Source organism: Pteropus medius, unplaced genomic scaffold, assembly GCF_902729225.1.
Source record: "Pteropus medius unplaced genomic scaffold, Ma_sr-lr_union100, whole genome shotgun sequence".
Taxonomy (NCBI): Eukaryota; Metazoa; Chordata; class Mammalia; order Chiroptera; family Pteropodidae; genus Pteropus; species Pteropus medius.
The window spans coordinates 34,810-60,747 of NW_024346501.1; the positions used below are offsets into that span (position 1 = coordinate 34,810).

The following is a 25,938-nucleotide window of genomic DNA, read 5'->3' on the forward strand; positions in this document are numbered from 1 at the left end:
AACCCAGTAATATAGCTTTGCTTTTTACCAATCTCTGAAACCAAACCTCTTTGAAATGTTTTAGGAAAACATCTTTCAACTCAGAATTATTCAGTGGGTATTTATGCTTAATTAACAAGGTTTTAGCCATGTCCTTCTGGGATTACACACTCATCAAAATATGTAACTCTATCAAGAGGTTTTGGGACCAAGAAAAGATTGCTTCTGCATAAAGAAATAGCTCTGCATGAAGCCCCGAAGAGCAACAGGAATGAACATAACTTTAAAAGTCCCTTCTTCATTGATATCTCCACTTTTTGGGGGTGGGAAAGTCATATTTCTTCCTAACTATGCGACCATGTGGTATCTTTGGGAGGGTTTATTTCCTTTCTTCCTTTCAGAGGAGACATGATTCTTATTTCTTTTTCCTAAGACCCATCGTGAAATTTAAGTTTTAACTTTAAAACTGGTATGTAAAAAAAAGTAAAGCAGCGGCAGGAAGTGTACTTCTAAATCACTTTAAAATGCCTGATGTACCAGCTCGGAGACTGAAAACTTGGCGATCCTGTTCAAATGGTCAATTTTGGCCTAAGAAGCTGGTATATGATATTGCGGCAGTCACTGCTGCTTCCCTCGCAGCCTCTTCTTTCGAGCTAATGGAACTGTGATTTTTACTGAGGATGTCAATGTGCCTAGCCCCAGGAGAGGAATCACGGTTTAAATGCTAACCCTTACCACCTCTGCCACCTTGTCCCCATGTGGCCTAGATTTGGTTAATGACAGGTAAGGAGAAGTTGACTAGGGTACTTTTGTGACAACAGCTTTTGAGATTCTGATAAAAAGTGGTAGGATAAAATGTCTGGATGGCAGACACGAAAACAAAAAAAGGAGAGCAAATTAGAAATTTAGAAAGAGCATACAGCCTTGATGGCAACACTTAGCAGCTAGTTTAGAAATTTAGAAAGAGCATACAGCCTTGATGGCAACACTTAGCAGCTAGTAACTGTCCACTTCCAGTTCTCTTAAGTGAGATAAAGAACGTTTACACTGTTTAAACACTTAGTCAAGTTTTCTGTTATCTGTAGCCAAAAGTGTTCTTAACTAATAAAATGGTCAGCACTCAGCTCGGTCTTACTATAAAAACAACAACAACAACAACAACAACAACAAAACAAACCTAACTGAGTTGTACATGTACCTCCTGTCTTCATTTTGTTTAGGTAAATACATGCTTGATTAATAGGCTTTGGTGTGACGTAGCTTTGTTGGGGTTTCTCTGAATATTCAACAAGTTTACTGATGGATATTATTCCACTATAGATCACACTGTGGTCACATAATGAATATTAAATTAACGGCTATTTTATTATTTCCATTAACGGTTTTACATCAGTCACTTAATCTCTATGGGTGCTGGAGTAGTGCTCCCCTAGTCCTTCCCTATAAGCCTGCATGCAACATGTACGAGAGCTAAAGGATTCTGTTAACTAAAAAACTGAGAGTCCTATACCAGCTTCTGGATCAGGCTAATGACCAGTATGACAGCAGTTAGGGAGCAGGCTAGAGATACTTCTAAAATCCTGAAGAAGGAAATTTGACGGTAAAAACTTTGTTCCTTGACTATTCTCTTTTCCCAATGCTCCACACATCCATTCTGTCAGCACCTCCTACCCTATCTTCAGGATAGATTCAGAATCACATCATTTCTCACCACCTCCGACAATTCCAGTTGGGACCAAGCACCATCCTCTTGTGCTTGGATTATTGCAATACCTGCCGAACTGGTCTCCCTGCTTCTTTCTTTGCCCACAACCCTCCCCCACCACATCCACTCTTCTCAAAAGAGAGTGATCTATTAAAATGTAAGTTAGGGTGTGTCTTCTTGGCTCAAAATGCTCCAAAGGCTTCTCATTCTTAAAAATCCTTCCCAACCTCAAATCCTTAAAATGGCCTAGAAAACCCCAATCTGTGCCAACCTTTCTCCCCACTCTAGTCTACTCTTTTGGTGCTCTCCGTGCTCGCTGGGCGCCAGCCTCTCTGCCTCCTGGCTCTCCCTGAACACAGGAGAAGCACTCCTGCTCTTGGATCTTTGGTGCCTACTGTTCTCTGTGCGCCAAAAGCACTTCTCCCAGGAATTCACAGGGCTTATTCCTTCCCCTCCATCTCTTTTGGTCTTCACTCAAATGTCATCTTTATACTGAGGCCTTTCCTGGCTATCTAAATCTAAAACCGTAAACACCTATTCTTATCACCGTTCACTGCTTTATTTTCCTCCTTAGTACTTCTCACCATCAGCCTTATATTTTACTTACCAAAAAAAAAAAAAATCCTCTTTATCTTCCCCCTGCCAATACTAGAATGCAACCATGTGAGGGTAGGGACTTCGCTTTCGTTTACTAATATGTCATATCCCCACCACAGAGAACAAACAATACACACCGACTAAATATTTGTTGAATGTATGAATGGAAAGAAGGCACAAATATGAGAAAATAAATGTCTCATACCTAGTAGGAAATGTATTTCGAACTCTTGATATGGCCCATGGATATACGCTGAGGTAGAGGTAGATGCCTGATAAATTCGTGAGTCGGTAACTCTGGGATACACTTTAGTCTTCAGAGATCCACCATTCCCATATTATCCACAAAAACACTAAGGTCTGGTGGCCCTGTGAGGCAGCACTGAGGTTTGTGCGCCACCCACTCAGCAAAGACTTGCCTGTGTCCTGCCCACATCCACTTGACCGTAGCTCTCAAGACGCTGCGCACAGCAAACCCGGCACTGTGCAGTGAGGGGCTGGCTGCCATGCTGAAGACTGGGGCTTTCTCTCCACCAAGAAAGAAAAGTAGTTTACACCATCCTTTTGAGGTTCAGAAAACACGAGCATCTCTTACATAACGGTAAATGGATACCAAATTTTATTGTCCATGCTGAGCTTAAAAATAAAGAGAAACTGGACCACCGTATGTGATCACTGTATGTTCTTTGGATAGTTATTAGATCTCATGACATGAAAAGTAGCTTCTAAATTAACCTTATAAAAGTATCCATTAAAAAAGATAAAGATTTGTCAGTGGTTATTTACATGTGAATTCCCCTGCTTGATCATCCTTATATATAATTTACATGCATCAAAATCCCATTTACCCTTGAGTAAATACTTCAATACTAAGATTCTAAGCCCCTTGGGTCAGAGAGCAGTAGTCTCAATATTAATACAGAAAGGAATCTGCTGCTGACACTAAATAATCAATAACAATATTGAAGTTTTATTTCTTTGCTCTGACAATAATATTCATAACCAGAAGTTAAAAAGGGAAGAAGAAACTACAAAAAAACCCTGAATGTTTTAATTAATATAATTTCATGCCACAAAGTAATCACTATGCAAAAATTAACACAGCTCCAGAAAGGGTTAAAAATGAGAAGGGATGCAGATGAGATGCCCTGTGACAGTGAAAAGAACAGTCCTGGAGTCAGGTGGCCTGGTGCTGACAGTGCCACTAACTAAAAGGTATGACATTAATTCATTTTCCTAAATTGTTATTCAGTCTTCATTACATAGCCCTTTCAGGTATGTGTCTTTCATTAAGAAGGGCAAAAGGAGTTTGAGGACAAGAAAATGTGCCTCAGGGACATTTGCTGCCTTCAGTCAGGTTATTAAAGATTTTGTCTTAGTCTCTGCTGATTCACTCTCAGATCAATTTAAAAAAAAAAAACTCAGAGCTGTATGCTCAGCATCCTTCCTTAGTAATTTCTCCAACAGTGTGAATAGATTTCTAGCAGTATAACCGCATAATCTAATTCCACTATTAGATAAACAACCTGAGGTGGGATTATACCAAATCAGCTGCTCTGCAGGGGAGTATCTGAAGGTTTTTTTTGGTTTTATCCATTCAGCAAGCTCTCTCTTAATTTCCGTTTTAAGATTTGCTATTTTCATGACACCTTCCTGTGACCAAGAGCTAAAGACAATTTAAAAGCTTAATGGCTCCTTTATGTACTGAAATAAAGTTTTTTCTTCACTCTGTAATCTTCTCACATTTTGGGGCTGTGTTAATTTATTAAATTGGTCTTCAATAATCTGTAAAAATACTTCTTAACTATGTAGAAAAAAATATCCCTGTCCTTTAGCAGAAATGCCTGCCCGTTAGGGAGAAAAACAAAAAACAAACAAAAAAACCCCACACACTTAAAGCCAAGCAAGCTGCTGCTTATGTTGAATGTTAACTGCCTACTTAAAAAAAAAAAAATCACAACTATTGATATTATTTGCAAAGAAGTTTAATCTCATTCACATATAAATTTACATGCATCTGACTGAGTAGTTTCTTCTCTCTGGAGCCCCACATTAGCATTTTTTATTCCATCTAATAGAACAATATCTCCTTTTGACCTCTGATATGAATATGACATAGCCACAACCTAAATGAAAACAAAAACCGCACTCACAACTGTAACACAATACTGCCATTTGCATTCAGGTCTCTCACTGCTCTAACCATCAAATCCTGAATACATTTCTTCCTGACATTTCCCTTTCTCACGCAGGCAGGGTAAAAGGCCATCTTAAAATGAAGTGAGAAGAAAATGAATAATGTCATGTACATAGCAAAACACTTTTTGGTCCTAGATCTCTACACTGGAAAAAAAAAAAGAAAGAAGGCAAAAAATATAAACAAGCAAACGAAACGAGGAGCTCCTGAAGTAACTACTTATTCAAACAAAGACTGTTCATCTCCATTTTGCATTCTATGGGGAATGATGGCAGACTTGATCTGCAAGGACTTTCTCCTTGATTATTTGGTTCACCCACGACTACCAGCTAACTTAAGAAAGTGATTACATTCAAAACCGAGCATTTCATAAGTTCTTATCTGAAAGCTATGTGAGGACTTACGTTTTTAAAAGAAAAATTTAAAGTTTTTTTTCTCTGTGCTACTCCCATGTCAGGCATCAGCATGCAGTGGTAACCCACTGCCCAAGCACAGCAAATACATACATTTTCGATTTGTATGGTTTGTATTTGTGACTTTCTAGGAAAACCTGAGGAAGTATGAATTTAATTCCTTCGTTCCAGTCTACCTTTTTTGTCTCTCTATTGTTCTCTAAATGAAGTTTGTGACTTCAACTAAAAAATTTAAACTCTTAAAATAACAAACTTCCTTTCATATTATAATACAAGCAGAAGAGGTCAAAAAGGTGTAATACACACAAAAAGGGCTGGGTTTGTAGTAAGTGCTTTGAGAACTTCATTGTGTCCCTGACTCTCATTCAGTTGCCCCTGGCTGTCCCCCTGCCCAGACGCTCCTTCGCTCCTTCGTGGCTTTACCAGATGACAATTCAGGCCGACTCCACTGCCCCTAAAATGCTCTCCTGCAGGCCCTTAACAGGGGAAAGAGAGCTGAACGGCCGTCATTAAGGCTGTCCCTCACCTTCTGGTCCTGCTACTGCCCTCCTAAGGGCCCACCGGGCTGCCAGGACAGAGCGGGCAGATGCTCTGTAGGGCTTCTACCTTTGCGGGGTAATGTCACCATCTTCGCGTTGACGAATGGGACTTGAGTTGTAAAGAGTCTTCCAGATTCCTGCTGGGAACGAATTTTTTAAACACTGCTCCTTTTCTTATTCTTCACATTTTGTTTCTCTAGTTCTCAAAACTCTTTGTATAAACCCAGTCTATATTAGTACCCAGATTTTTATCTTAAAAAAAAAAAGTCAACTCAAAATTCTACATTTAAAAGTCCACGAAGCTCTCTTAGACATTAGTACATTTTTCCCCCCAGTTGGAAAATTCAAGAAATGAACAAATGAACTGTCCAGTTCCAACCCATCAACAGGGTGGTCCTACAAAGACCTGTCACTCACAAGGCTTCTGGCTCTGCAGGCTCTGGTTATTCCAATTCCTAATGGCCCCATCCAGCTTGGCCTTGTATGGGTTTTGATAATAGTATAGAATTATCAAATAGTATAAAGTTAACCGAAAAACAAATACACCCTGTTTGGATTAATGGAATTAAAAAATTTGCTGTTAAGTAAAACGGAAAGGAAATTGTCCTTTGAAATACAGGGATATGAAATTTCTATATACTCAAGATAAATAATTTGGGATAAAAGGCTAAATTTAGCTCTTGTGGGATAAAAGTTTGTCTCTCACTAAATTTTTCCTTATGGATATTACTTCTACAATAAAATTTTAGTTTGTTATGACATTTTTATACAGGTCATGCTCTTAATCTTTCGGTTTATATTTTGTTTATGCTTCTGATTGTATTAGAACTCCCTGAAGTCATACGAGGTATCCCTCTGAGGCACGTTCCAAGAGTTCTTCATTACAGCTTGTCTGTCACAGACTCACAGCTCCAAAAAGGCCAATGTCAGTCATAAAGAAACAGGGTCAATCTTTCTAGGAAATTTTAAAAGTCAGATTTGAGGAGGCTTTGAAGGACCTTCGCTCTAAGCTACCTTCGTCCCTAATCTCCCATGACATTTCATCCCCAAGATTTATAAATTGCTTTTGAGCTTAAAGCACTTTTACATCTTCTGTATTTCTAGTTCAACTGTCTCTTTCAGTGGGATGTATCATAAGCTACCATCTTACCAGTTCTGTGTCCAATTCTGAACCTGTCTTGGTAACGTATCTCTGAACTTGTGGAGTCAGGGTACTGAGCAAATAGACCTTAGCTAGATCCCTTGCTCCATCCAGGTCTCAGGTTCCACATGGGCAGAGTGAGGGGATGCAGTCACTTTCCAGCTGTAAACCTTCAGGATTCTCTAAGTAGGCGAGAGCTACTTGGAAGCAAGATATATGGAAGAAGACACAATACTGATCCTTGGGAGGGAAAGGCGAACCATAAGGTGGGAATAGGGCACTAAAAGGAAATGGGAGAACCAGCCATGATTTACCTATTTCACAGTTTTGTCAAAGGCCAGACCTGGTCAGGGAAGAAAGCTACTGTGAAAGTACCCTGCATATTCTTCAGTGTATGTGATCTGCATCGTGTTTTCTGTATATCCTGCTTCCAAGTGCATGCCTCAAGTAGGAACACAAATAGACAAGTTGTTGACCGCTCCTGCAAGAAGTCTATCACATGAATGAAACCAATTTCTAGCCTTCTAGTGAATGCTGTGCTGAGAGTTCTTACAGCAAACAACTCTTGGCTTGCATATGATTTTTGGTCTTAATATTTCCAGAGAAAACTTTAAAAAAAATATTTCAAGTTTTCATTGTAGGTCTATTGAGTAATTTTGAACTAGATACACCTAAAAACCTTAATAGCCAGCTCCCCACAAAAAAACTTCTTCATCTCAGATCAGTACTAAAGCAAACCAGTTTTTAAAACTCTTACATCAAAACATACAGATTCTTCTAGAAAACAGTAGGAAAAAACCTAATGTAGTTAGGCAGAGATGAAGTACTCTGGGTAAAAATAACAAACGAACAAAAACATACTCCCTCTATTTTCATTGTTCTGATTCCAGAGTTAGCCCAGTAAAGGATTCAGCACCAGCAGTCAGCAAACTAATATATGGGGAGAGTCATTTACCAGAAAGTGTAAGGCAGCAATCCCCAACCTTTTTGGCACCAGGTACTGGTGCTCCTAGTGTTGGGGAGTGGCTGCAAATACAGATGAAGATTTGCTTGCTTGCCGTCTGCTCACCTCCTGCTGTGTGGCCCGGTTCCTAACAGGCCACAGATCAGTACCAGTGGTGGCCCTAGGGGTTGGGCATCCCAGGTGTAAGGGATGTCTCTACTGGATAGTGCTTGCCGGTCTAGATCCCCTGACACCTGCAAATTGAAATATTCTTGTTCTGTGTTTAACAACCTTAGTATAGAGGGAGTTATTCTAATACTCTAATTGGTGTTAATATGACTCTCTTAAAAATATGTATAGAGTTGGAAGAGACCTGATGGACTAGTTCACCCAATCTCATTTCCATTTTATAGACAGAAAACTAGACCCATAGAGGATAACTGTGTAACAAACACAACAGGGATAAAACTAAAATGCCCTAACTCCCAGTCTAGTCATTTCCCCAATTTTACAATTTGATTACTGCAAGTATTTGCCTTTTTCCTGCAGACAATATCTAAACTCAAAGCAGTGACTCTCGTCAGAGCAGACATTTCAGACATAAGAAGGGACTTAAGGACAGGGAGTTCAAGTCACATGACTGGCTGTTTATTCTGTCTTCTTGGGTGTGACCATAATTCTTTTCAACCATCTATTTAAAACGTGATTTAAAGGATCCTATTGCTAAGCTTCTCCTCCTTTCGAAAGCACATCATCTTTACAGATTAAATCCAGAGCTTCTCAGCCCTCTTTCATGTCATACAAAAGGCAGTGTCAAATGGCAATGCAAGAATTATGTCTCTATTAACTGGACTTGAGCGCTTAGACAACTGCTGATCTGAGGTCTCTAGCTTTTGATTCACAATTATAATACTTAGCATACTACAAAAAAAAAAAATGTTTAAATTTCTCCAAGAATTCTATTAAACTGCAATATCTTAGCTTCTTAGATATAGACATGTAATTACCTCGTGATGTTTTCTGTAAAGGAGATGGCACTGGATTCCAGGCTAGGCTCAGTTGCTAAGACTGAAACTTGCTACTAATCTTCTTTAAGTAGGTTAATGAAATTTCTCCTTTGTTCTCACTAGGGAGAAAAAGGGCAATAACTGCTATCTTTATTCTTTTATGATCAAGGCCACTTATAAATTAATAGTTAGATCATTTTGTTTCTGAGGCTGATCTGCCTTGTGACGTGTGGCATTGTGTTAAGATATGCCCTTGTACTGCTGCTGTGAGAGAAGTGGTCCATAGTGTCATAATTACTTATCTGATGTGGACAAATAAAAAATGAGCAATCTGAGGAAACAGGGCTAAGGTCACAACCAGAGAATTTGTTCAAAAAGAAATATATCAGACTACCCACCCATCCTGCGACAAACAACCAAACAATACAACTGAGAAATTTATATTATGTGCACTTCTACATATAAGCTGTTTTGAGTTTCCCTAATGATGCTGTGCAGAATGTGCTCTTATTCTTAAATACATCAATTTCAGAAGGAATCATGTCATTTTACATGCCGCCAAAAATTAGAAATTCAGAAAAAGATGCATCATGCCTCAAGGATGTCCTAGATTTTCTAGATTTAAAATATTATCCCTTCAGACATTTATCTGTTTTGATATGGTGGATATATGTTCTTTCAAAAATTCAACTTCCTAGCCATGTGGTTGGTGTGGGTCCTAATTATCTTTAAGCCGTAAGCATGCCCTACTCAGGTCACAATTCAGGAGTGGGCACTTGGCTGAATTCTAGCCCATTAAGCCAAGGGGATTTTACTCTGTATCTGGATCAAGGCAAGAGGGAAATGAACTTACCTCGCTGCTGGATTAGAACCTGAAAACATAAATACCTGGAAGTATCCACTTTCTAACCACGAAGGGACAGCTGATTCCAAAGCCCACATTCAAATATCTGAGACAGCCACCGCCCAGGGATGGCAGACGCGAATGCCTTCAGGGGCCAGGCCAACAGCACATGCGAACACCTACCAGAGGTGATAGATATGGAGTGGTGGCGAGGGAACTGCTTGTCTTCCCTGAACGCATTCACGTTGCAGTGAAGGCAAATACCGCACTCTGCTGGCCAAAGAAAACATGCTGACATTTGGTCTGCTGGCCACATAAAATTCACTTGCATCGTGTCGGCCACCAGGTTTCTGCAGGCTCTACAATGAGCCTTAGGAGCTTTTATTAACTTGACCCTCAGTAATCCCTCGTCAGTAAATGTCTTACAGCCCAGTCATTTTTTTAAAAAATTAAGGTACATACAGTACATTGTTTTCTTTGGACATAATGCTATGGCACATTTAACAGACTACAGTATAGTGTAAACTTTTATGCGGGAGACCAAAAAATTCATGTGACTTGCTTCATTGTGATACTTGCTTTACTGTAGTGGTCTGGAACAGAACCTGCAGCATCTCCTAGGTACTCATGTTTTCATCTCTAGTCATGTTTTTAACAGTTTTTCCCTACTCAGGTCTTAGAATTAATTACTTAAGTCACTGAAAACATCTTAATGTTACATGAAAAACATCCTGGAATAAACGGTATCTTCACTTTCTAATTGCTGTTTTTAAGGCTAAAGAAACATAAAGCCAAATTTCTGGGGCCAACTAGAGTGCTATCAACAGAATTTCTTTACTGGGCTGTTTTTTTAAGGGCCCAGGAGTTTCCTGGCATAGTTCAAATTACTGTGCTTTATAAAAGTTGGATCTTTGGAAGTTTTAAATCCCATACAAACCAACCATCTGTCACATCTTAATAAATTTCCAAATGTACCAAAAGCATGGAGAACCAATTCTGACTTTTTAAGTGTAACGAGAACTGAATAAGGTAAAAATAAGTTAATTTAAAAGGAAATGAGACTGTTTCGTTTATTTTTTGAAATTGGTCAATGATGGTGAGTTTAACGGAGACTTGCGATGCCTAACAACTCTCTCAAAAGTGAGAGTAGATTCCAAGTGAACTCTTCTAAAAAAGCAATAGCCACAGCTTGTAGACTTAGTCAAAAACAAAACAATCCTCCTAATTAACAGTCAACAAAGAGAGAGACATGCATTTAGTTAATTGTAGCCCATTCTGAGTGAAGTTTGCTGCTTTGAGTCTCTTTCTAACAGGCTAAGATAGATGGAAGTCTCCTTGCTCTCTGCAGAATAAAAAAAAAAAGTCTGAACCTCCTTATTTATCAGAATTTCTAATCGTTTACTGTCAGGGTTTGGAGAATTTTGAAGGCATAGGAAGAGCTGCGAATCTGGCCCACCACAAGAATGGTTTGTACTCAAAGCAACTTGAGAAATAAACCACAGAAATGTAAAAAATTAGGAGCAGCTAATAACCCCTAGTGTTATTACTGATAGCCTAATGTTCTAACAAAAGCGGTTTTTCCTTACCAAGATGTGAAAATGATAAAAACTGCTCTAAAATCACAGGGTAGCCCTGACAACAGGAATAGGTGAGAGAGCTAATTCCTGCCTGTGATTCTTTCTTGGTGTCAAGTCTGCAGACGGATTAAAGCTCCCCTTCTGTCACTGCCCCTGTGAGGTTCACACTGAACTGTAGACATTACTGTTTATCCTCTCCTGCCTATCAGATTTGTTTTCAGCATTCTCAGAGAACTACTTCCTCTTATGTTATCTTTTATGTACAATAATACGATTCTATTCATTCGTTCAATGAATGTGCACCGAGCATTCATTCCAGGTTCTAGAAGCTGAGGATAGAGCAGTGAACAAAATATACAAAGTGGTCAATAACTCTCAGACTTCCTAGTCAGGAAATGAAGCAGCCTGCCCAGGGAATGCTGCTTATAAAGCAAAGCACTTAATACCACGCAAGCAAAGGATCTCTCCCACATAGGACACACATAGGACAAATCCTGGTGGCTCAAATAATAGCAAAGTGGAACCACCAGATACACTACTTCAATTTTAAGCTAGTGAAAAATAATTATACACTTTTGAGAAACAATTACTTTTATAAAAATCTTTTTAGATAACATTTATAAAGCGAGGGGCCCTTCTACCTTCCCGGTAGACACAGGTTAATGCAGCTTAACAGACAATCCAACATGCTTGACGTATTAGCACAGGAGTCTAATTTTAATGAGCCGAGCGTCCTGGCATGCAATCTGCAGGCTCCTTGACATGACAATGTGATGAAAGCAAGACTTATCCCCACAAAAGTTGGTCTAAGTTCTTGTCAGGAGATGACTCTTGGCTGGCTCTTGCTGGGTTACATTTTCAGAGAAGGGGCACCAAGGAGATTCAAAAGCAGAAGTGCTGCTAGCAGTGGCAACCTTTCCATGGTCTTGCAGTTGTCCCCACCTCCTGGGGACAGGTCTCAAGCCTTCAGAATCAAGGGCGCAAAGCAAGGTGTTGAGTGCTGGAAGCCCGGGACTGAGGTGCTGGGAAATTTAATTAGCACGTGTGAAACTAAAAGGGCCTATAGCTGAGAGCCTCTCCAGAAGTGTGAAGATTATGATTGCTTTGTGAGAACTCTCATTTCCCAAGAAAGAACAAGCCCGGGGAAAGATGAGATGCTGCTTAGGTTTTTTTGTTTCTTTTATAAAAAATATTTGTTCCAGTCTTTTGTTGGTAAGGCTTCCATAGTTTGTATTAATAAACTTTTACCTTTACTAAAGGAATGATTTCTCTTCATCTGCCTAGAGCAAGGACTTGCTTGACCCTGAAAAAAACTAGTCCATGGATCTATAGTGGATCAAACGCCACATTTTAAAACAAAAATTTTGTAAATCAGGAAGAGACTTAATGCTTCCATAAAATCCTATCCAATTCAACAAGCAAGCATAGAGTAAAGATCAGAAATGAATGTGTGGTTCCTATACTCCAAAGGCTCACAGTCTAGGGGCACGGGGAGGTGTTATGGAATCCACTATAGAGACAAAGATGAAGTGAAATAACTTTAACATAAAGCCAAATGTGGCAAGGATCATTACAGAGTAAACCCAACTAGTAGGTTTAGAGCAGGCTTTTCATAGGAGGGATTTGGGCTGTATCTTTAAAGATAAACAGACTTTCAGAAATGGAGATGAGGGGAAGAACATCTGGGGTGCAAGAAAATAGATAAACAAAGGCATAAAAGTATGTTTGGAGAAAGTGAGCAGACATGTGACTAATATACACGGAGGCTGTTGTGAGAAGATCGATGTCGTAGACAGAAGGAACCCAAGTCCTCTCAGGATTGGGAATTTAAAACCAATAAATAAGTGTTGGAGAGGATGTGGAGAAAAGGGGACCCTCTTGCACTATTGGTGGGGCTGTAAATTGTTGTAGCCACTATGGGAAACAGTATGGAGGTGCCTCAAAAAATTAAAAGTAGATCTACCATATGATGCAGCAATTCCTTTCTGGGTATTTATCCGAAGAAATAGAAAACACAATTTGAAAAGATAAATGCACCCCTGTATTCACTGCAGCATTATTTACAATAGCCAAGATATGGAAGCAACGTAGGTGTTCATTGATAGATGAATGGATAAAGAAGATGCGGTACATATATACAATGGAATATTACTCAGCCATAAAAAAGAATGAAATCTTGCCATTTGTGACAACATGGACGGACATAAAGGGTATTATGCTAAGTGAAATAAGTCGGACAAAGACAAATACTGTATGATTTCACTTATCTGTAGAATCTAGAAAGCAAAATGAACAGAAACCACCTCATAGCTACGAGAATTGATAGTTGCCAAATGGGAGGAGGGGGTCAGGGAAATAGGCGGACAAGGTGAAAGAGATTAGGAAGTACAAATCGCCAGTTATATAGTCACAGGGATAAAAGTACACATAGGGAATATAGTCAATATTGTAATAATTATGTATGGTGCCAGATGAATACTAAATAAACTTATTGAGTTGATCACTGTAAAGTCTACAAATATCCAATCTGAAACTAACATAATATTGTACATCAACTATAATTGAAAAGTAAATTACAAACCAAAAAGATTGGGACTTTATTCAGAAGGTAAATTGTGGGGGGAGATATGGGGAAAATCAAGGATAGCTGATGAACAGAGAAATGCCACAATCTGGGTTGAACCTTAGAAAACTAACTGTCAGAGGTATATAGGATGAACCGAAGAGAGACAAGAGGCAACCATCGAGATCAGGTGAGAGACAAAAAACCCAGGACTTAAGCAGAGGACATATAAAAGCAATGGTAGGGAAGTGACAGGTGTAAGATGCTGCAGAACAAAGTGCCCGGACCTGGCGAAGGATGTGCCGATGATTCTAAGTTTCGAGCCTGAGGAGGAAACAGGATGATAAGACGGAAATGAAGGGATGATGAGAAATAAAATAGACTAGAGCTACAATGAAAAAGAAGAGCTAAAGATGGAGTCAGCACACCCTACAGGACAAAAATTATGAAAAAAAAAAAGGCACTTTAATTGTCATAAAGTGGCAGCTACAGCGGGAGAATCAGAGGATCTTGCATAACCCTAACACTGTTTAATTTGAGAGAAAATTTAGCCAAAGGTAACATTTTCTATACATATTGTTTTCTATTTGCTTTTAAATTTTAAACCATTCCAGAGTTAATGGATCCTCCACATCCTTTTTAATAACCACACTTGCTATTGTACATGAATGTGCCCCAACTTATCAAATCTCCTTCTGAAGGGCACTAAGTGGTAAGAGGAAAGGTGCTCTGGTGTATGCCAACAGCAAGAAAATGCAGGAAAAAGCTGATGCTTCATGGTACCCTGGATCTCATTTTTCTCCATTGTATTTTTTTTTTTTTTTTTGACTCAGACTCTGCTGGAAGAGATGCAGAAACATAAAAAGCAGCTGCCCACCCTGGCATGTCCACCTATTGTTGTTGTTTTCTTTCTCACAGTAGGCTATTCCAACCAGGCAGGCTATTTCGTTTTTAAGCACATAAACTGCTATCTGTTCTTTGATGTTTGTTCGATTCTTAAATAGAATTATAAACAAAGGGGCCGCCATGACCCAGACCATGCACAGAGCTCCCAAGTTAGAGCAGGGGATCAAGGCACACTTCCCACACTTACAGTAAAAAAAAAAAAAAAAATTCCCTGATGGAAAAATCCTAACAATAACTCAGGTACTGGCTTTTATTACACTTAGGCTCAACATACCTCAAACTCCAGATAGTGCTCTTTCAGTTTGTACTCATCTATCTCCTTGGCTTTAACTTTCTTGTCTGGGGGATAGGAGCGATGCTCAGCCAGCTCGGTGGTAATCTGCTTCAGCTTGCTTTCATGAGATTTCAGCTGTTCCTCCTGCAGGAAATATTAAGCCATTTAGTGTCTGGAAATAAATCAATAAAAAAATCATAGAGTACTTTAAAAACCCTTTATAACAAACGACTTTAATTCATCAAAAAACAATCCAATGTGCCTCTGTTGCCACAGCTGACCAGCTTTCTCAGGCCCATGTCCGAGGCCAGCCTCCCTAACCAGGCCCCGTTACAAAATCAAATGCTTTCAGAGCACTTTATCAGGTGTAACTGTCCCGAGGCTGAGAGCAAGCCTCCTAAGATACGCCAACAGGCAAGGCACCCACTAGACAGTTAAGCACCTATCCTGAGTGCCACACAATTTGGCTTTTCTACTTCATGGCCACTCAGCAACTTTGCTAGTTTCCCCTGTCCGTCACAATGGAAAAAATCATAAAATAACTGAAAAGTCTATCTGCATTATTTTTCTTTTTTTAGACAAGTAATGCCACTAAGAAATGATTCTCTGAAAGCTATCAGATGATATTCTGAAAAAAATGCAGCAAGCTATGCATTATTCTGCCAAAGTAATAGAGGTTCTGACTTCCTTCAACTTTACTGACCCAAAGTAGTTATTTGATTAAAATGTACCTACAGAGAAATTACTGCCTGAACAGTGTTATTATAGGAACCATGCAGCAATGCAACATGGTTGATCCTATGTCAAAGAATTTCCATTCTAGGGGCACCGTTGATATCACCTTAGCAATAAGCTACCTAATGAGAGACGTTAATGAAACACTCTGGCAGCATTTTAAAAATGAAACAAAGAGATTGGAATTCTCTCGCATTCCTAAAATTGTACGACTGCTTTGCTTACTATTCCACTTTCACATGTAATTATCTAAATTCTTACTGAGTGTAAATTTCATATGTACAATAAGAAATAAATGGATGAAAGCAAATGAAGAGGAACTGATTTGACAAGGTGGTAAATACATTTTGTATAATACCAACATAATTTCAAAATATAAACATTGTATTGTAGTGTGAGAAGAATAGTTAGAAAGACTACCAGAAGTGCATAATTATAAACTCTAAGATTATATAACATCACTGTAAACTAAAGAAAAAAGATATTCAGAAATTATGAGTCACATATAATATCTTAGGGATTTGTGATAATATATATCTTAAAAGCCAAACAAAGGGAAAAAATCCTAGTCTAAAGCCATCAAAATAGAAGAGAACAATGAAACATTTTTAAAAAGCAGAGTATGTGAGTGAAAAAATGAACAATAAAGGTGGCAGGAATAATAAGTGGCGTGAATCAAAGATGAAAAGACTCACTTTTAAATACCAACTCAGTAAAACAAAACACCTAAAGAAGTTCCAAAAAAGTACAGAGGGGAATAATAAATGAAATTTGTTTAGAGATTTTAGAAAGAGGGTCTACATCTCCAAGCCTGTCATTTCTATACTGATAATACTGAATGAAAATGAGAAATGTTTCAGGTAACTTTTATTTACAAGTTCTCATTCATCTTTCTATTGCTTTCTCCAAGGAGACTATAGACTAAGTTATGGACTGGATGTTTGTGTTCCTCCAAAATTCACGTGTTAAAACCCAGTATGGCTACATTTTATTTATTTTTTATTATTATTTATGCCTATAGCACCTGGTACTAACCGGGCCTGACCCTGCTTAGCTTCTGAGATCAGACATCAGACTTGTTCAGGGTGGCATGGCCGTAGACCATGGACTGTAACTCTACTGGCGCGTGAACCCAGGACCCTCTGCGTGTAAAGCAGATGTGCTAACCGCTACACTATGGAACGACATCCTAGTATGGCTATATTTTAGACATGGCTTCTAAGGTTGAATGAAGTCATAAGGGCATGGCCTTATCCGACAGGATTAGAGTCCTTGTTAAGAAGAGACAAGAGAGCACACACTCTCTTTCTCGGGGCCAAGTGAGAAAGGCCAAGTGAGGACACAAAAGGGGCCATCTGCAATCCAAGGGGACAGCCTTCACCAGACCCCAACCCTGCTGGCACTTTGATCTGGAATTTTCAGTCTCCAGAACTGTGACAAAAAATTTTTTGTCATTTAAGCCATCCAATCTGTAATATTTTATTATGGTAGCCAGAGCTGACTAAGAAGAATACAGTAATAGCTTTTTTCTTTCAAAGTAATCTTCTTTCATATATTTACTACAACATGCAAATTATTTAATAGAATTTTTGACAGAAATTATTTGGTTAACAGACCACTTTGAAAAATAAAAACATGACAGGTAATTTTTGTTCAATGTTTCAGACATACGAAATGTCATACTGAATGATATGTAAAAAAAATTCTAACACCCAGTTTAAGAAATAAAATATTATAAAAATAAGTTGAAACTCCTTGTATTTATCCACTCATTCCTTTTCTGTGCTATTCCTATACAAATGTACATATCTATACAAATAGCATGCTGTATAGGTTTTTATACTTAATAAGCTTCCTTTTGTAACTTTTTTTCACTTGACATATTTTTAACATTTATTCACATGTATGCTCTAAATCCTTCCTTTTAATCACCATAGTATTAGATTGTAGGACACATGACTTCACTGAAGGATATTTAGGTTGTTTTCAGGTTTCCTTGGACTATTATAAAATGATACTTCACTGAACATGTTGCCTAATGAATATGAGCAAGAATTTTCCTACAGTATAATCACCAAGAGGTGGAATTTCCGGGTTTTAAAACATCCGCATCTTTAAGATGACCCTAAACTGTGTTCCAAAGTGTTTCCACCAGTTTAGTTTACTTTTCCACAATAGGCTTCAAAATTCCCATTGTTCTATGTCCTTGCCAAAATTTGATATCACACTTGCAAATTTTTGTTAATTTCATGGGTATGAAACCATTAACCATTGTAACTTGAATTTACATTTTCTTGATTACAGTAGGATGAACATTTTTGCATATGTTTACTGAGTTTCTTCTGTGAACTGGCTGCTGAAACATTGGACCTATTTTTCTATTTGGTCCAGATTTGTAAAATATAGTGATTTATAGTGTATTTTAAGAAAATGAATTCTTTTCTTTTTTTTGGTTAATGAAATGATTAGAATCCAAATACTAACTTTTTTTTTCAAATAAGATTTTAGATAATTTGGTAAAAGAATTTACAAAATTCTCTTTAGTTTTGGACTTTGCCTTTGTAAACATTCTTTTAGATGTTTGCTTCTTACAAAAGCTTTAGATCTAGGCTTCTCAATTTTGAATATTCAAATGTCTCTTTCTTGTTGAGTAAATCCCAATTTCTACTTATTTTAATGAGGAAAATCTATGCCAGGACTATAATATGCACAGGATACTGTATTTGTCACTTTCCTACCAAAACCAGGATTTACTAGGGTTTGTTCACTGTTTATAAACCTGACTATGGTTTATAAACCTGACTATTTCTGTAACAACATAAAAGGTTAGTCATTTAGGTTATATTTTTATGAAGAAACTAGTCAAAAAACGTTGCAATTCAATGTGCAGTGCTTTACTCCTACTTCACTGCTCTCACGGAGCAAGAATCAAGGAAGTAACCTCAAAAGCACTTTAAAGTCACATTTCTTAATCTGTCCATTTTGACCAATGAAATAAAAATACCATGTAGCTCTTATGGGCATAGATATGAAGACCAGGCAAATTATTCCAATGCTAGAATCCAACGAGAAAGAAGATACACAGACTTTCCTGACAAAAACCAAGAGGAAACATGAGGGAGAAAGGCAGCCGCCATGGAGACATGTTGCATTCTCAGACTCAGAACAATTAAATTTGTAACAGACGTGATGGAGAAAGACAAAGGAGGAACCCTGTTGTTTTTCTCCCTTCTGTCTTTGCTCTTCCAGTTCACTGGGAGAACAAACATACTGTTCTTATGAGACGATACTAAGAAAAAGGATTTCAGAGAAGGCAGAGAAATACATCTGACGAAATGTAAAGAAAGGGAACAGAGATAGAAAATGGCAAGAACTTACTGAAATTGTTTAAGTGCTGAAGGAAACTGGACTCTGGATGGTAAACACACAACAGAATATACAGATGTCAAATTATAACGTATGCCTGAAAATTATGTAATTATATTAACCAATGTTACCCCAATAAACTTAATTTAAAAAAAAGTGATAATTTAAGGAGTGGTGTTAAAATAATAGATGCAGGAAAAATTACTGTGGTTATATGTCAACAGGTGTAACTGGTAAAACCTTTGATAATATATATGATGAAATTTTATCTCAAAGGCAAGTTTCAGATGATATCTCCTAAGATTTAATTTTTTCCTACTTATATAATACTGAGGAAAATTTCATATTTTGTTTTAAAAAACTGAATTCTAATTTCATCTCTATGAAGAAAGTACTTCTAACTGATGAGGCAATGGGGCCAGGCAAGAGGCTGTTCAAGACCTTGAAGTGAGTCAGTACGAGGCAGAGACAGAAGCCTTTATTCCGACGCACGGCCAATGGTCCAGGCACTAGCAAGTCCCAGAAATCAGCTCTATCTTTTCATACAAAACATGAGACTTACATGTTACTTCTCATGGAGAAAAGGATGAAAGAAAAGCCGCAGAAAATAAAAGTAAATGACAATACAAAAATGCACATTGTAAGAGCGAAAGGAGGAATAGCGAGGGCTAGAGAGATGGCAGAGAGCTGGGGAAGAGAACACAGTCCTGTGTCGGAGGCAGGATGGTCAGCCCGGGGATGTTCTCCCTCCCCTCTGGGTTTCTGCTCCGGAATTTTACCTTAGTCCCTTACTCAGCCCTCTCCCCATTTTGATTCCAAGCATGAGGCTCCCACATGGGAAACTAGCCAAAGCAAGGAGACAGGATAAATGGCTCCCTCCCTTCCAGGTGGCAAGAGAAGCAAGTCACTACCAGGAGGCAGGATGGATAGTCTTGGGACACCCCACCCCTCATCCTAGGATAAGGCTCCAGAGTCTTTCCTTTGTTCTTTGTTCAGCTTTGGTTAATCATAATATCATTATAATATCACCTGCATTGCAAGTAAGACTCCGGGCACCACTTCACTAAAAGAAAACAAAAGCCTGTAGTTCACACAATAAACTGCACACTTCTTTTCTTAGTGTGTACTTTCACTTTAATAAAGCTTGGGCTTTCCCCACACTGTGCTGGGTGCTGGCAGGTGGAAAACCCACGGTTCCTGCCCACGAACTCTTTTTTTTTTTTTCCTATTGTGAAATACAATGAACTCCAAGGAATTCTAAGGTGAAAAAGAACCTGGCCATCGCCCCTTCTAGTTTCTTCCTCTTACAGGCAATGGAGATCCAGAGATTTCAAGTACTTGCCCAAGGTCACAGAGGTAAAGATAGTGGGGCAGCAGCCCCTTCCTCCCAACTCCTAGTCATAAACTTGCCTTGGAACAAACTTAAATCGAAAAGGCTGTTGAAAACACAAGCTTCAAAACATTCTGTTTCTTGGTGTATCAGCACTAATGACTTCAGCTTTCAAAACTTCATAAACTCCATTGGTCCTAAGGTCCCTTCTCTCCCATAGCTCTCAAACATGCAGGTTGTACTCATGTCCTTGCTGCAAATTCCACTCAAAACCAGTGTGACTCCAGATCTTACAATCTCCTCCTCCTCTGCAGTACCATACACTTAAATGTCTACGCCACACGCTGACTACAAAGTATACTCTGATTTATGTGTGAATTTTATCTCCTTTACTGATTACAAACTCTTTGAAGGCAGAGAAAGGTTATTTTTCTCAAATCCTCAAAGCCTCCTCTCAGATCTCCAATGTCTAATACATTGGAGAAGACAGTATGTAGTACAGTTTTCGGCTTATAGATATTCCCCGCCTAACATTAACATATACCTTAAGCTCTCATTAGCTGAGGCAAGACCGTCATCTTAGCTATTTTTATAATGCTCATATGTCTAATATAGTACCTGATGTATAGATCCCTCAGTAAACAGTCACTGGATAAATGAAGTATTAAAAAAAGGGGAAGATAAAGAGGGGAGGGCTTACACAGCTTCCTTCGTACTGTTTTAAAGTAGATGATTCAGAAGGTAATAACTTTTCTAGAAATCTGGTAGGCAATTTCTAAGTCAATTTGCTAAGCATTTTGGGCCTTATCAAACTTGAGCTGTACAGAATTTAGAATAGAGAACATCTGCCTTTGAGTCTGAGGGGGATTACTGCCAAAAGTACCATTGGAAAGATTTTGTTTCATCATTTCATGTATGAAACAGTTTTAAAGGCCTTAAATTAAACACTTTAGTGAGCTTTAGCATAGTAACTTTGATATGATTTGTTTTATTGAGTACTTCATCATCTAAGGCCATGACAGAGAGTTTGGACTGTTATCTTGTTGGCAAAGTGAGCCAGTTAAGGTTAAGCGACATGATGCGAATCATATTTTAGCCAAAACTGTGAAGGATGGATTGGAGAGAACCAATATTAGAGGAAGAGAGATTGCAAACGGTTATAGGAATAGTTGGCCAGAGCTTTTTGAAATAGGGTGTGTGTCCTAGTCAAGATGATCCCTTGGGAATAATTTTAAAACTAACATTAAGATAAAATTCACATACCATACAGTTCAACCATTTAAAGTATATGAATCAATTTTTTTTTTAAAGTATATTCACAAGGTTGTGGAACTATCACCTCAATTTAATTTTATGCATTTTAGTTCCTCTAAAAGAGACTCTTTGGAATAGAATCACACAATGTTTATTTATGACTGGCTTCTTTCACTTAGCATAATGTTTTCAAGGTTCACTCACATTGTAGAGGATGTATCAATACTTCAATCTTTTTTATGGTTAAATAATATGCCATTACATGGATATATCACATTTTATTCATCCATTTATCCGCTGATGGCAATTCACATCTTTGGCTACGATGAATAATGCTTTGCGCATTTGTGTAAAAGTTTTTGTGTGGGTGTATGTTTTCATTCTCTTGATATCTAAATGGGAGTGGAATTGCTGGGTCACATATTAAATTTTATGATGTTTAATCATTTGATGAACCACCAAACTATTTTCCAAAGTAGCTATGCCATTTTATCTTCCCACCAGCAATGTATCAGAGATCTGATTTCTCCATATCCTCACCAATGCATTATTTTCCTTTTTAAATAAAAATTTAAAAAATTATAGCCATCCTAATGAGTGAGAAGTGGCATCTCATGGTTTTGTTTTGGATTTCCCTAATGACTAATGATGCTTGGCACTGTTTCATGTTGTTTTGATAGTTGGACATGTAGTATATTTAAAAAATATACATATATTGGAGGATTCCAATGTTTAGTATTGATAAGGTGAATGATCAAAAAAGTTAAGAGACCAGAGGTTTAGGTAAAAGATGACAAAAGTCTGAATTAAGAGATGTGAGTAGGATAGGAAAGATATTTAAGAAGTAGAAGTGACAGGTTTGTGATGAAATGTATGAAACTGAGTGCATGAGAAGGGTGTGGTTCTGGCCAGCCAGGGACACAACCACAAGATTGACTGCCTCCTCTGAAATCCCACCGAACGCCTGCCTGTTGGAGGTCCTCAAGAGGACATGACCCCCTTAAGCTGGACCCAGGCAACTGGAGGCTCCTCACCTCTTCCACTGCCCTTGGAATGTATGTTCCACTGGCCTAACCCAAGCTAGAAGCTGCCCCAAGGACACAGCCTTGAGAGAGTAAGGTGCCGTTGAGACCACCTGGACATTACATGTGACTGAACCCACTTAAGGCCTCTATATAAACCATTAAGATCCCGGTGGGGATCTCTAGTCACCTTGCGGAACCCGAGACAAGCCTCATAAGTTCATTCTCTTGCTTATTAAACCTGCCGCCTCCCAATCTGGAGTGGCTGCCTCTTTCTTTAGTCTGTGTTCAGGGGCCACTTTGTGAACCAACGCTGCCCCACTCATCTGGTCCTGAGCACTACAGCTCCGTGGTCAAAGCACAGGATAAAACGAGGGGTGAGAAGCAAGCACAGGCCTTTCCTTTGCCTCAGGTCAGTGTTCATCACTAGTCCCGGCCCTCAATAGTTAGCAGGTAGGAATCACTCGCTGATTTGAACTTTTATAGGAGAATGGCTGGAATTCAAAGAAGAAAATACGACTAAGAATCAAGAAATGGTAACTTCATGAGGTACAGGTCCCCAGAGAAGTAGTGAGAGGGAAGTAGGGATTGCTACAGTGCAGTGTCTCTAACAATGACCTGTGCTGCCTGTGGGCTGGACACCTGGTGGGTCTTAGACACACAAACACTCCTAGGCCTCTGGTGACCTGATTAATCTTGGCAGGCTGGGAAATGGGAATTGTAAATGAGCCCCTAGGAAATTCCTGTGTACAATAAAGTTTGAAAATGACTACTCCGATGAAAGAAAGAGAGGTCCTGAAGGGATCCCAGAGAGGGCCAACCATGAGATCTGAAGTTTGGAGTGCTATATCGGAAGGAGAAACAGAACTTAAATTTTCACACTAGGCTTCTACCCACAACAGAAGAAAAAATGTGCTCTGGCAACAACACTGCCCTGAAAAACAAGTGAAGAAGGTGACCCCCTCCTACGCAGCAGAGTTGTTCGAAAGAACGATGTTGCACTAACAATAATCAATTTTAATAATGAAGGCGAATGTTTTGGATAGAAGACAAGAATAAATTAAAGAAAAGCTTGCAAACGACAAGGTGATGAAAAGTGTCTTTAAAAGCACCAGTCTTTTAATTGAATGTTTAGAGTTTTCCTAACACTGTTTAATTTTTTCCAGCAGGGCACTCACAATGTTATACATGTATTTTGTAAATTGAAATTATCTAAGTGATTCTGGCATTTAGGGGAGTCATAGCCAGGCTGTGGGTGTATGGAGAAAAGGAAAAATGGCTAAAGCGGGGGTTCTCAAGAGCATGTGGGTGGACTTTGACCTCACAAGACACTTGGCCATGTCTGAGGACATTGTTGGTTGCCACAACTGTGGGGATAATACTGGCCTCTAGTGAGTAGAGGTTGAAGATATTACTAAACATCCTACAATTTATAGGACAGATAGTTCTTCACAACAAAGAACTATCTAAGCCAAGATGTCAGTGGTGCCAAGGTTGGGAATGCCTGGGCTCAGGTTGAGGACCAGACTTCAAGGTACTGGAGAGCTCATGGGCTCACTCAGACACATTCCAGGATCACTATGACTCCAGCAAAGACATCCTACAAGAGTGTTTATTTGAAGTGAAGGGTACCCCCAAACACCTGCATAAGGCTGGGCAAACTAACTCTTCTCTCCCTCTTTCTAATCTGTTTTCCACCACATACTTGGTTTTATATATTTGTTTCTAAACTGTCCTTTTACTCTCAAAGGTAAAACATCTTTTTCTTTTTAATAAATAAACATGATGACCTGGGCAAACAAAACAAAACAGAAAAACAGAGCTATCGATAGGAAGAAACTTCAAAGAACCTTAAACATTCTAGAGTGTTTTTAGTGAAAAATGAGTGATCTCATTTTTCAGATGTAAAACTGAGGCCGACAAAGGTTTATTTGTAGGGAAAGACTCTATCTTATTCTTTTATAGAGAAATTAAATACTTAATAGGGCTTGGTCTTTTTGTCTTATGTGACACAAGAGGACATTTCTTTTCGGTTACTGTGTTCTGATTTAAAATCCCGAATCCATTATTTTGGTCATATTTCACATGCATTATTTTTCTTTTTGCATTTCTGTGGCCTTGTATTCAAAATGAGGAAATACATCAAAGAGTTTATGCATTCTATTTTTAGTTCCAGTTTAAGACATTTGTTTAAATAAGAGATTCATAATAAAATACACAAATAGATGAACACATTCATTTTCATGTACAAGTGACTTACTAATATATAGCTTATACATAAATAGGACAGTAGTACATTTTTCAAAGTAGAAAGTAAATAGAAATACAGATTCTATAGTGAGGAAAGAACAAGGAAAAACTCTTCTGTTGCTCTATGCTTATTAACCTTCCTCCTTACCTTTGGCTTACCTTTTTCTCTTTCTCTTTTACAGGAATGATTGTGAGAAAGACCAATCTATTGAAAAATAACAACTGGAAAATCCCTAGTGAAATTAATGAACAAACCCCAAATTCTGAAGGTTTTTATTGCCTCTAGTTGTTCAATTGTTTTTTCTCTCCTTGCCTTATGTAATATGGTTTCTGTTTATGCTAAGTACCCACAATGAAAGTGGGGAACCGCATTTGCTTTAAGAGTTCATATTTTAGTTGGGTAGATGGAGAAGTCTACCCACATACTTTCTGGTCATCAATAGAGGTAAAGCCTTCCTTTTTTTCTTAGAATATTTGTTGTCCTTTAAAATTATACTCTGTGATGCCCTGTAAAGTGAGCTGGCTTGGTCCTTTCTATTCTTAACTTTTCTCCGTAGTCTATGAACTGCATAATAATAGTAACGGCTTACATGGTAAGCACCTGATTCATGTTAATGATTATGAATTTACAAAAACAAAAGACTCCCTCTTGCAACCATGTCTCCTTTATTCTTCCTACTAGGTCTGCTTTTTTTTTTTTTTAAATTTCATAAAATAAACTTATGGCAAGACTTATACAGACTCCTTCCTCTACGTCCTTACGACCTTCCATTTCCTCTTCAAAGACGACCAACGTAGCTTCTCTTCCCATCACTCTTGAAACTGCTGTCACCAAGGGACCCAATGACTTTTCTGCTACTTCACAGGAGATAGTTTCTGTACTAACTTTACCTAACCTTTCTCCCCTCTTCTTGGTACAATATTCACCCTGTTTTTTTTCTTAACTAACTTAAAAAAAATGTTGTCAAGTGTGTTTTGGTCTGCTTCTGAGCACAGGGAACTGTAACATTTGGAGGTAGAAAGAGGAAAAGGTCCCAGAGAAGGACCCAGGAAAGAACCAACAGGAGGAAAATCAGGAGACAGTGAAGTCCCAAAGGTCAGTTCAGACACTGTAGTCCCGAGCTGCGCAAGCCTGTATGACAACCCTTATTCCTCTACTTCAATAAGCCACTAGGACTATTCATTCTACACCCTCGAAATCTCTCAAATACTTCCACTTCTATCCATCTCTTTTACAATTAACTTAGTTATTTTTCCTCTGCATTATTGAAAATGCCTTTAAAATTAGCCTTTCTG

At 38.5% G+C, this 25,938-nt stretch overlaps 1 protein-coding gene across 1 annotated transcript in view; it reads right to left on the bottom strand.

The window, feature by feature from the left end:
- PSD3 (pleckstrin and Sec7 domain containing 3) overlaps positions 1-25,938 on the bottom strand; it is a 500,329-nt gene that overhangs the window by 7,946 nt on the left and 466,445 nt on the right. The window contains 1 exon segment of the mRNA XM_039875742.1: positions 14,686-14,829. Coding sequence (XP_039731676.1) covers positions 14,686-14,829 — 144 coding nt within the window.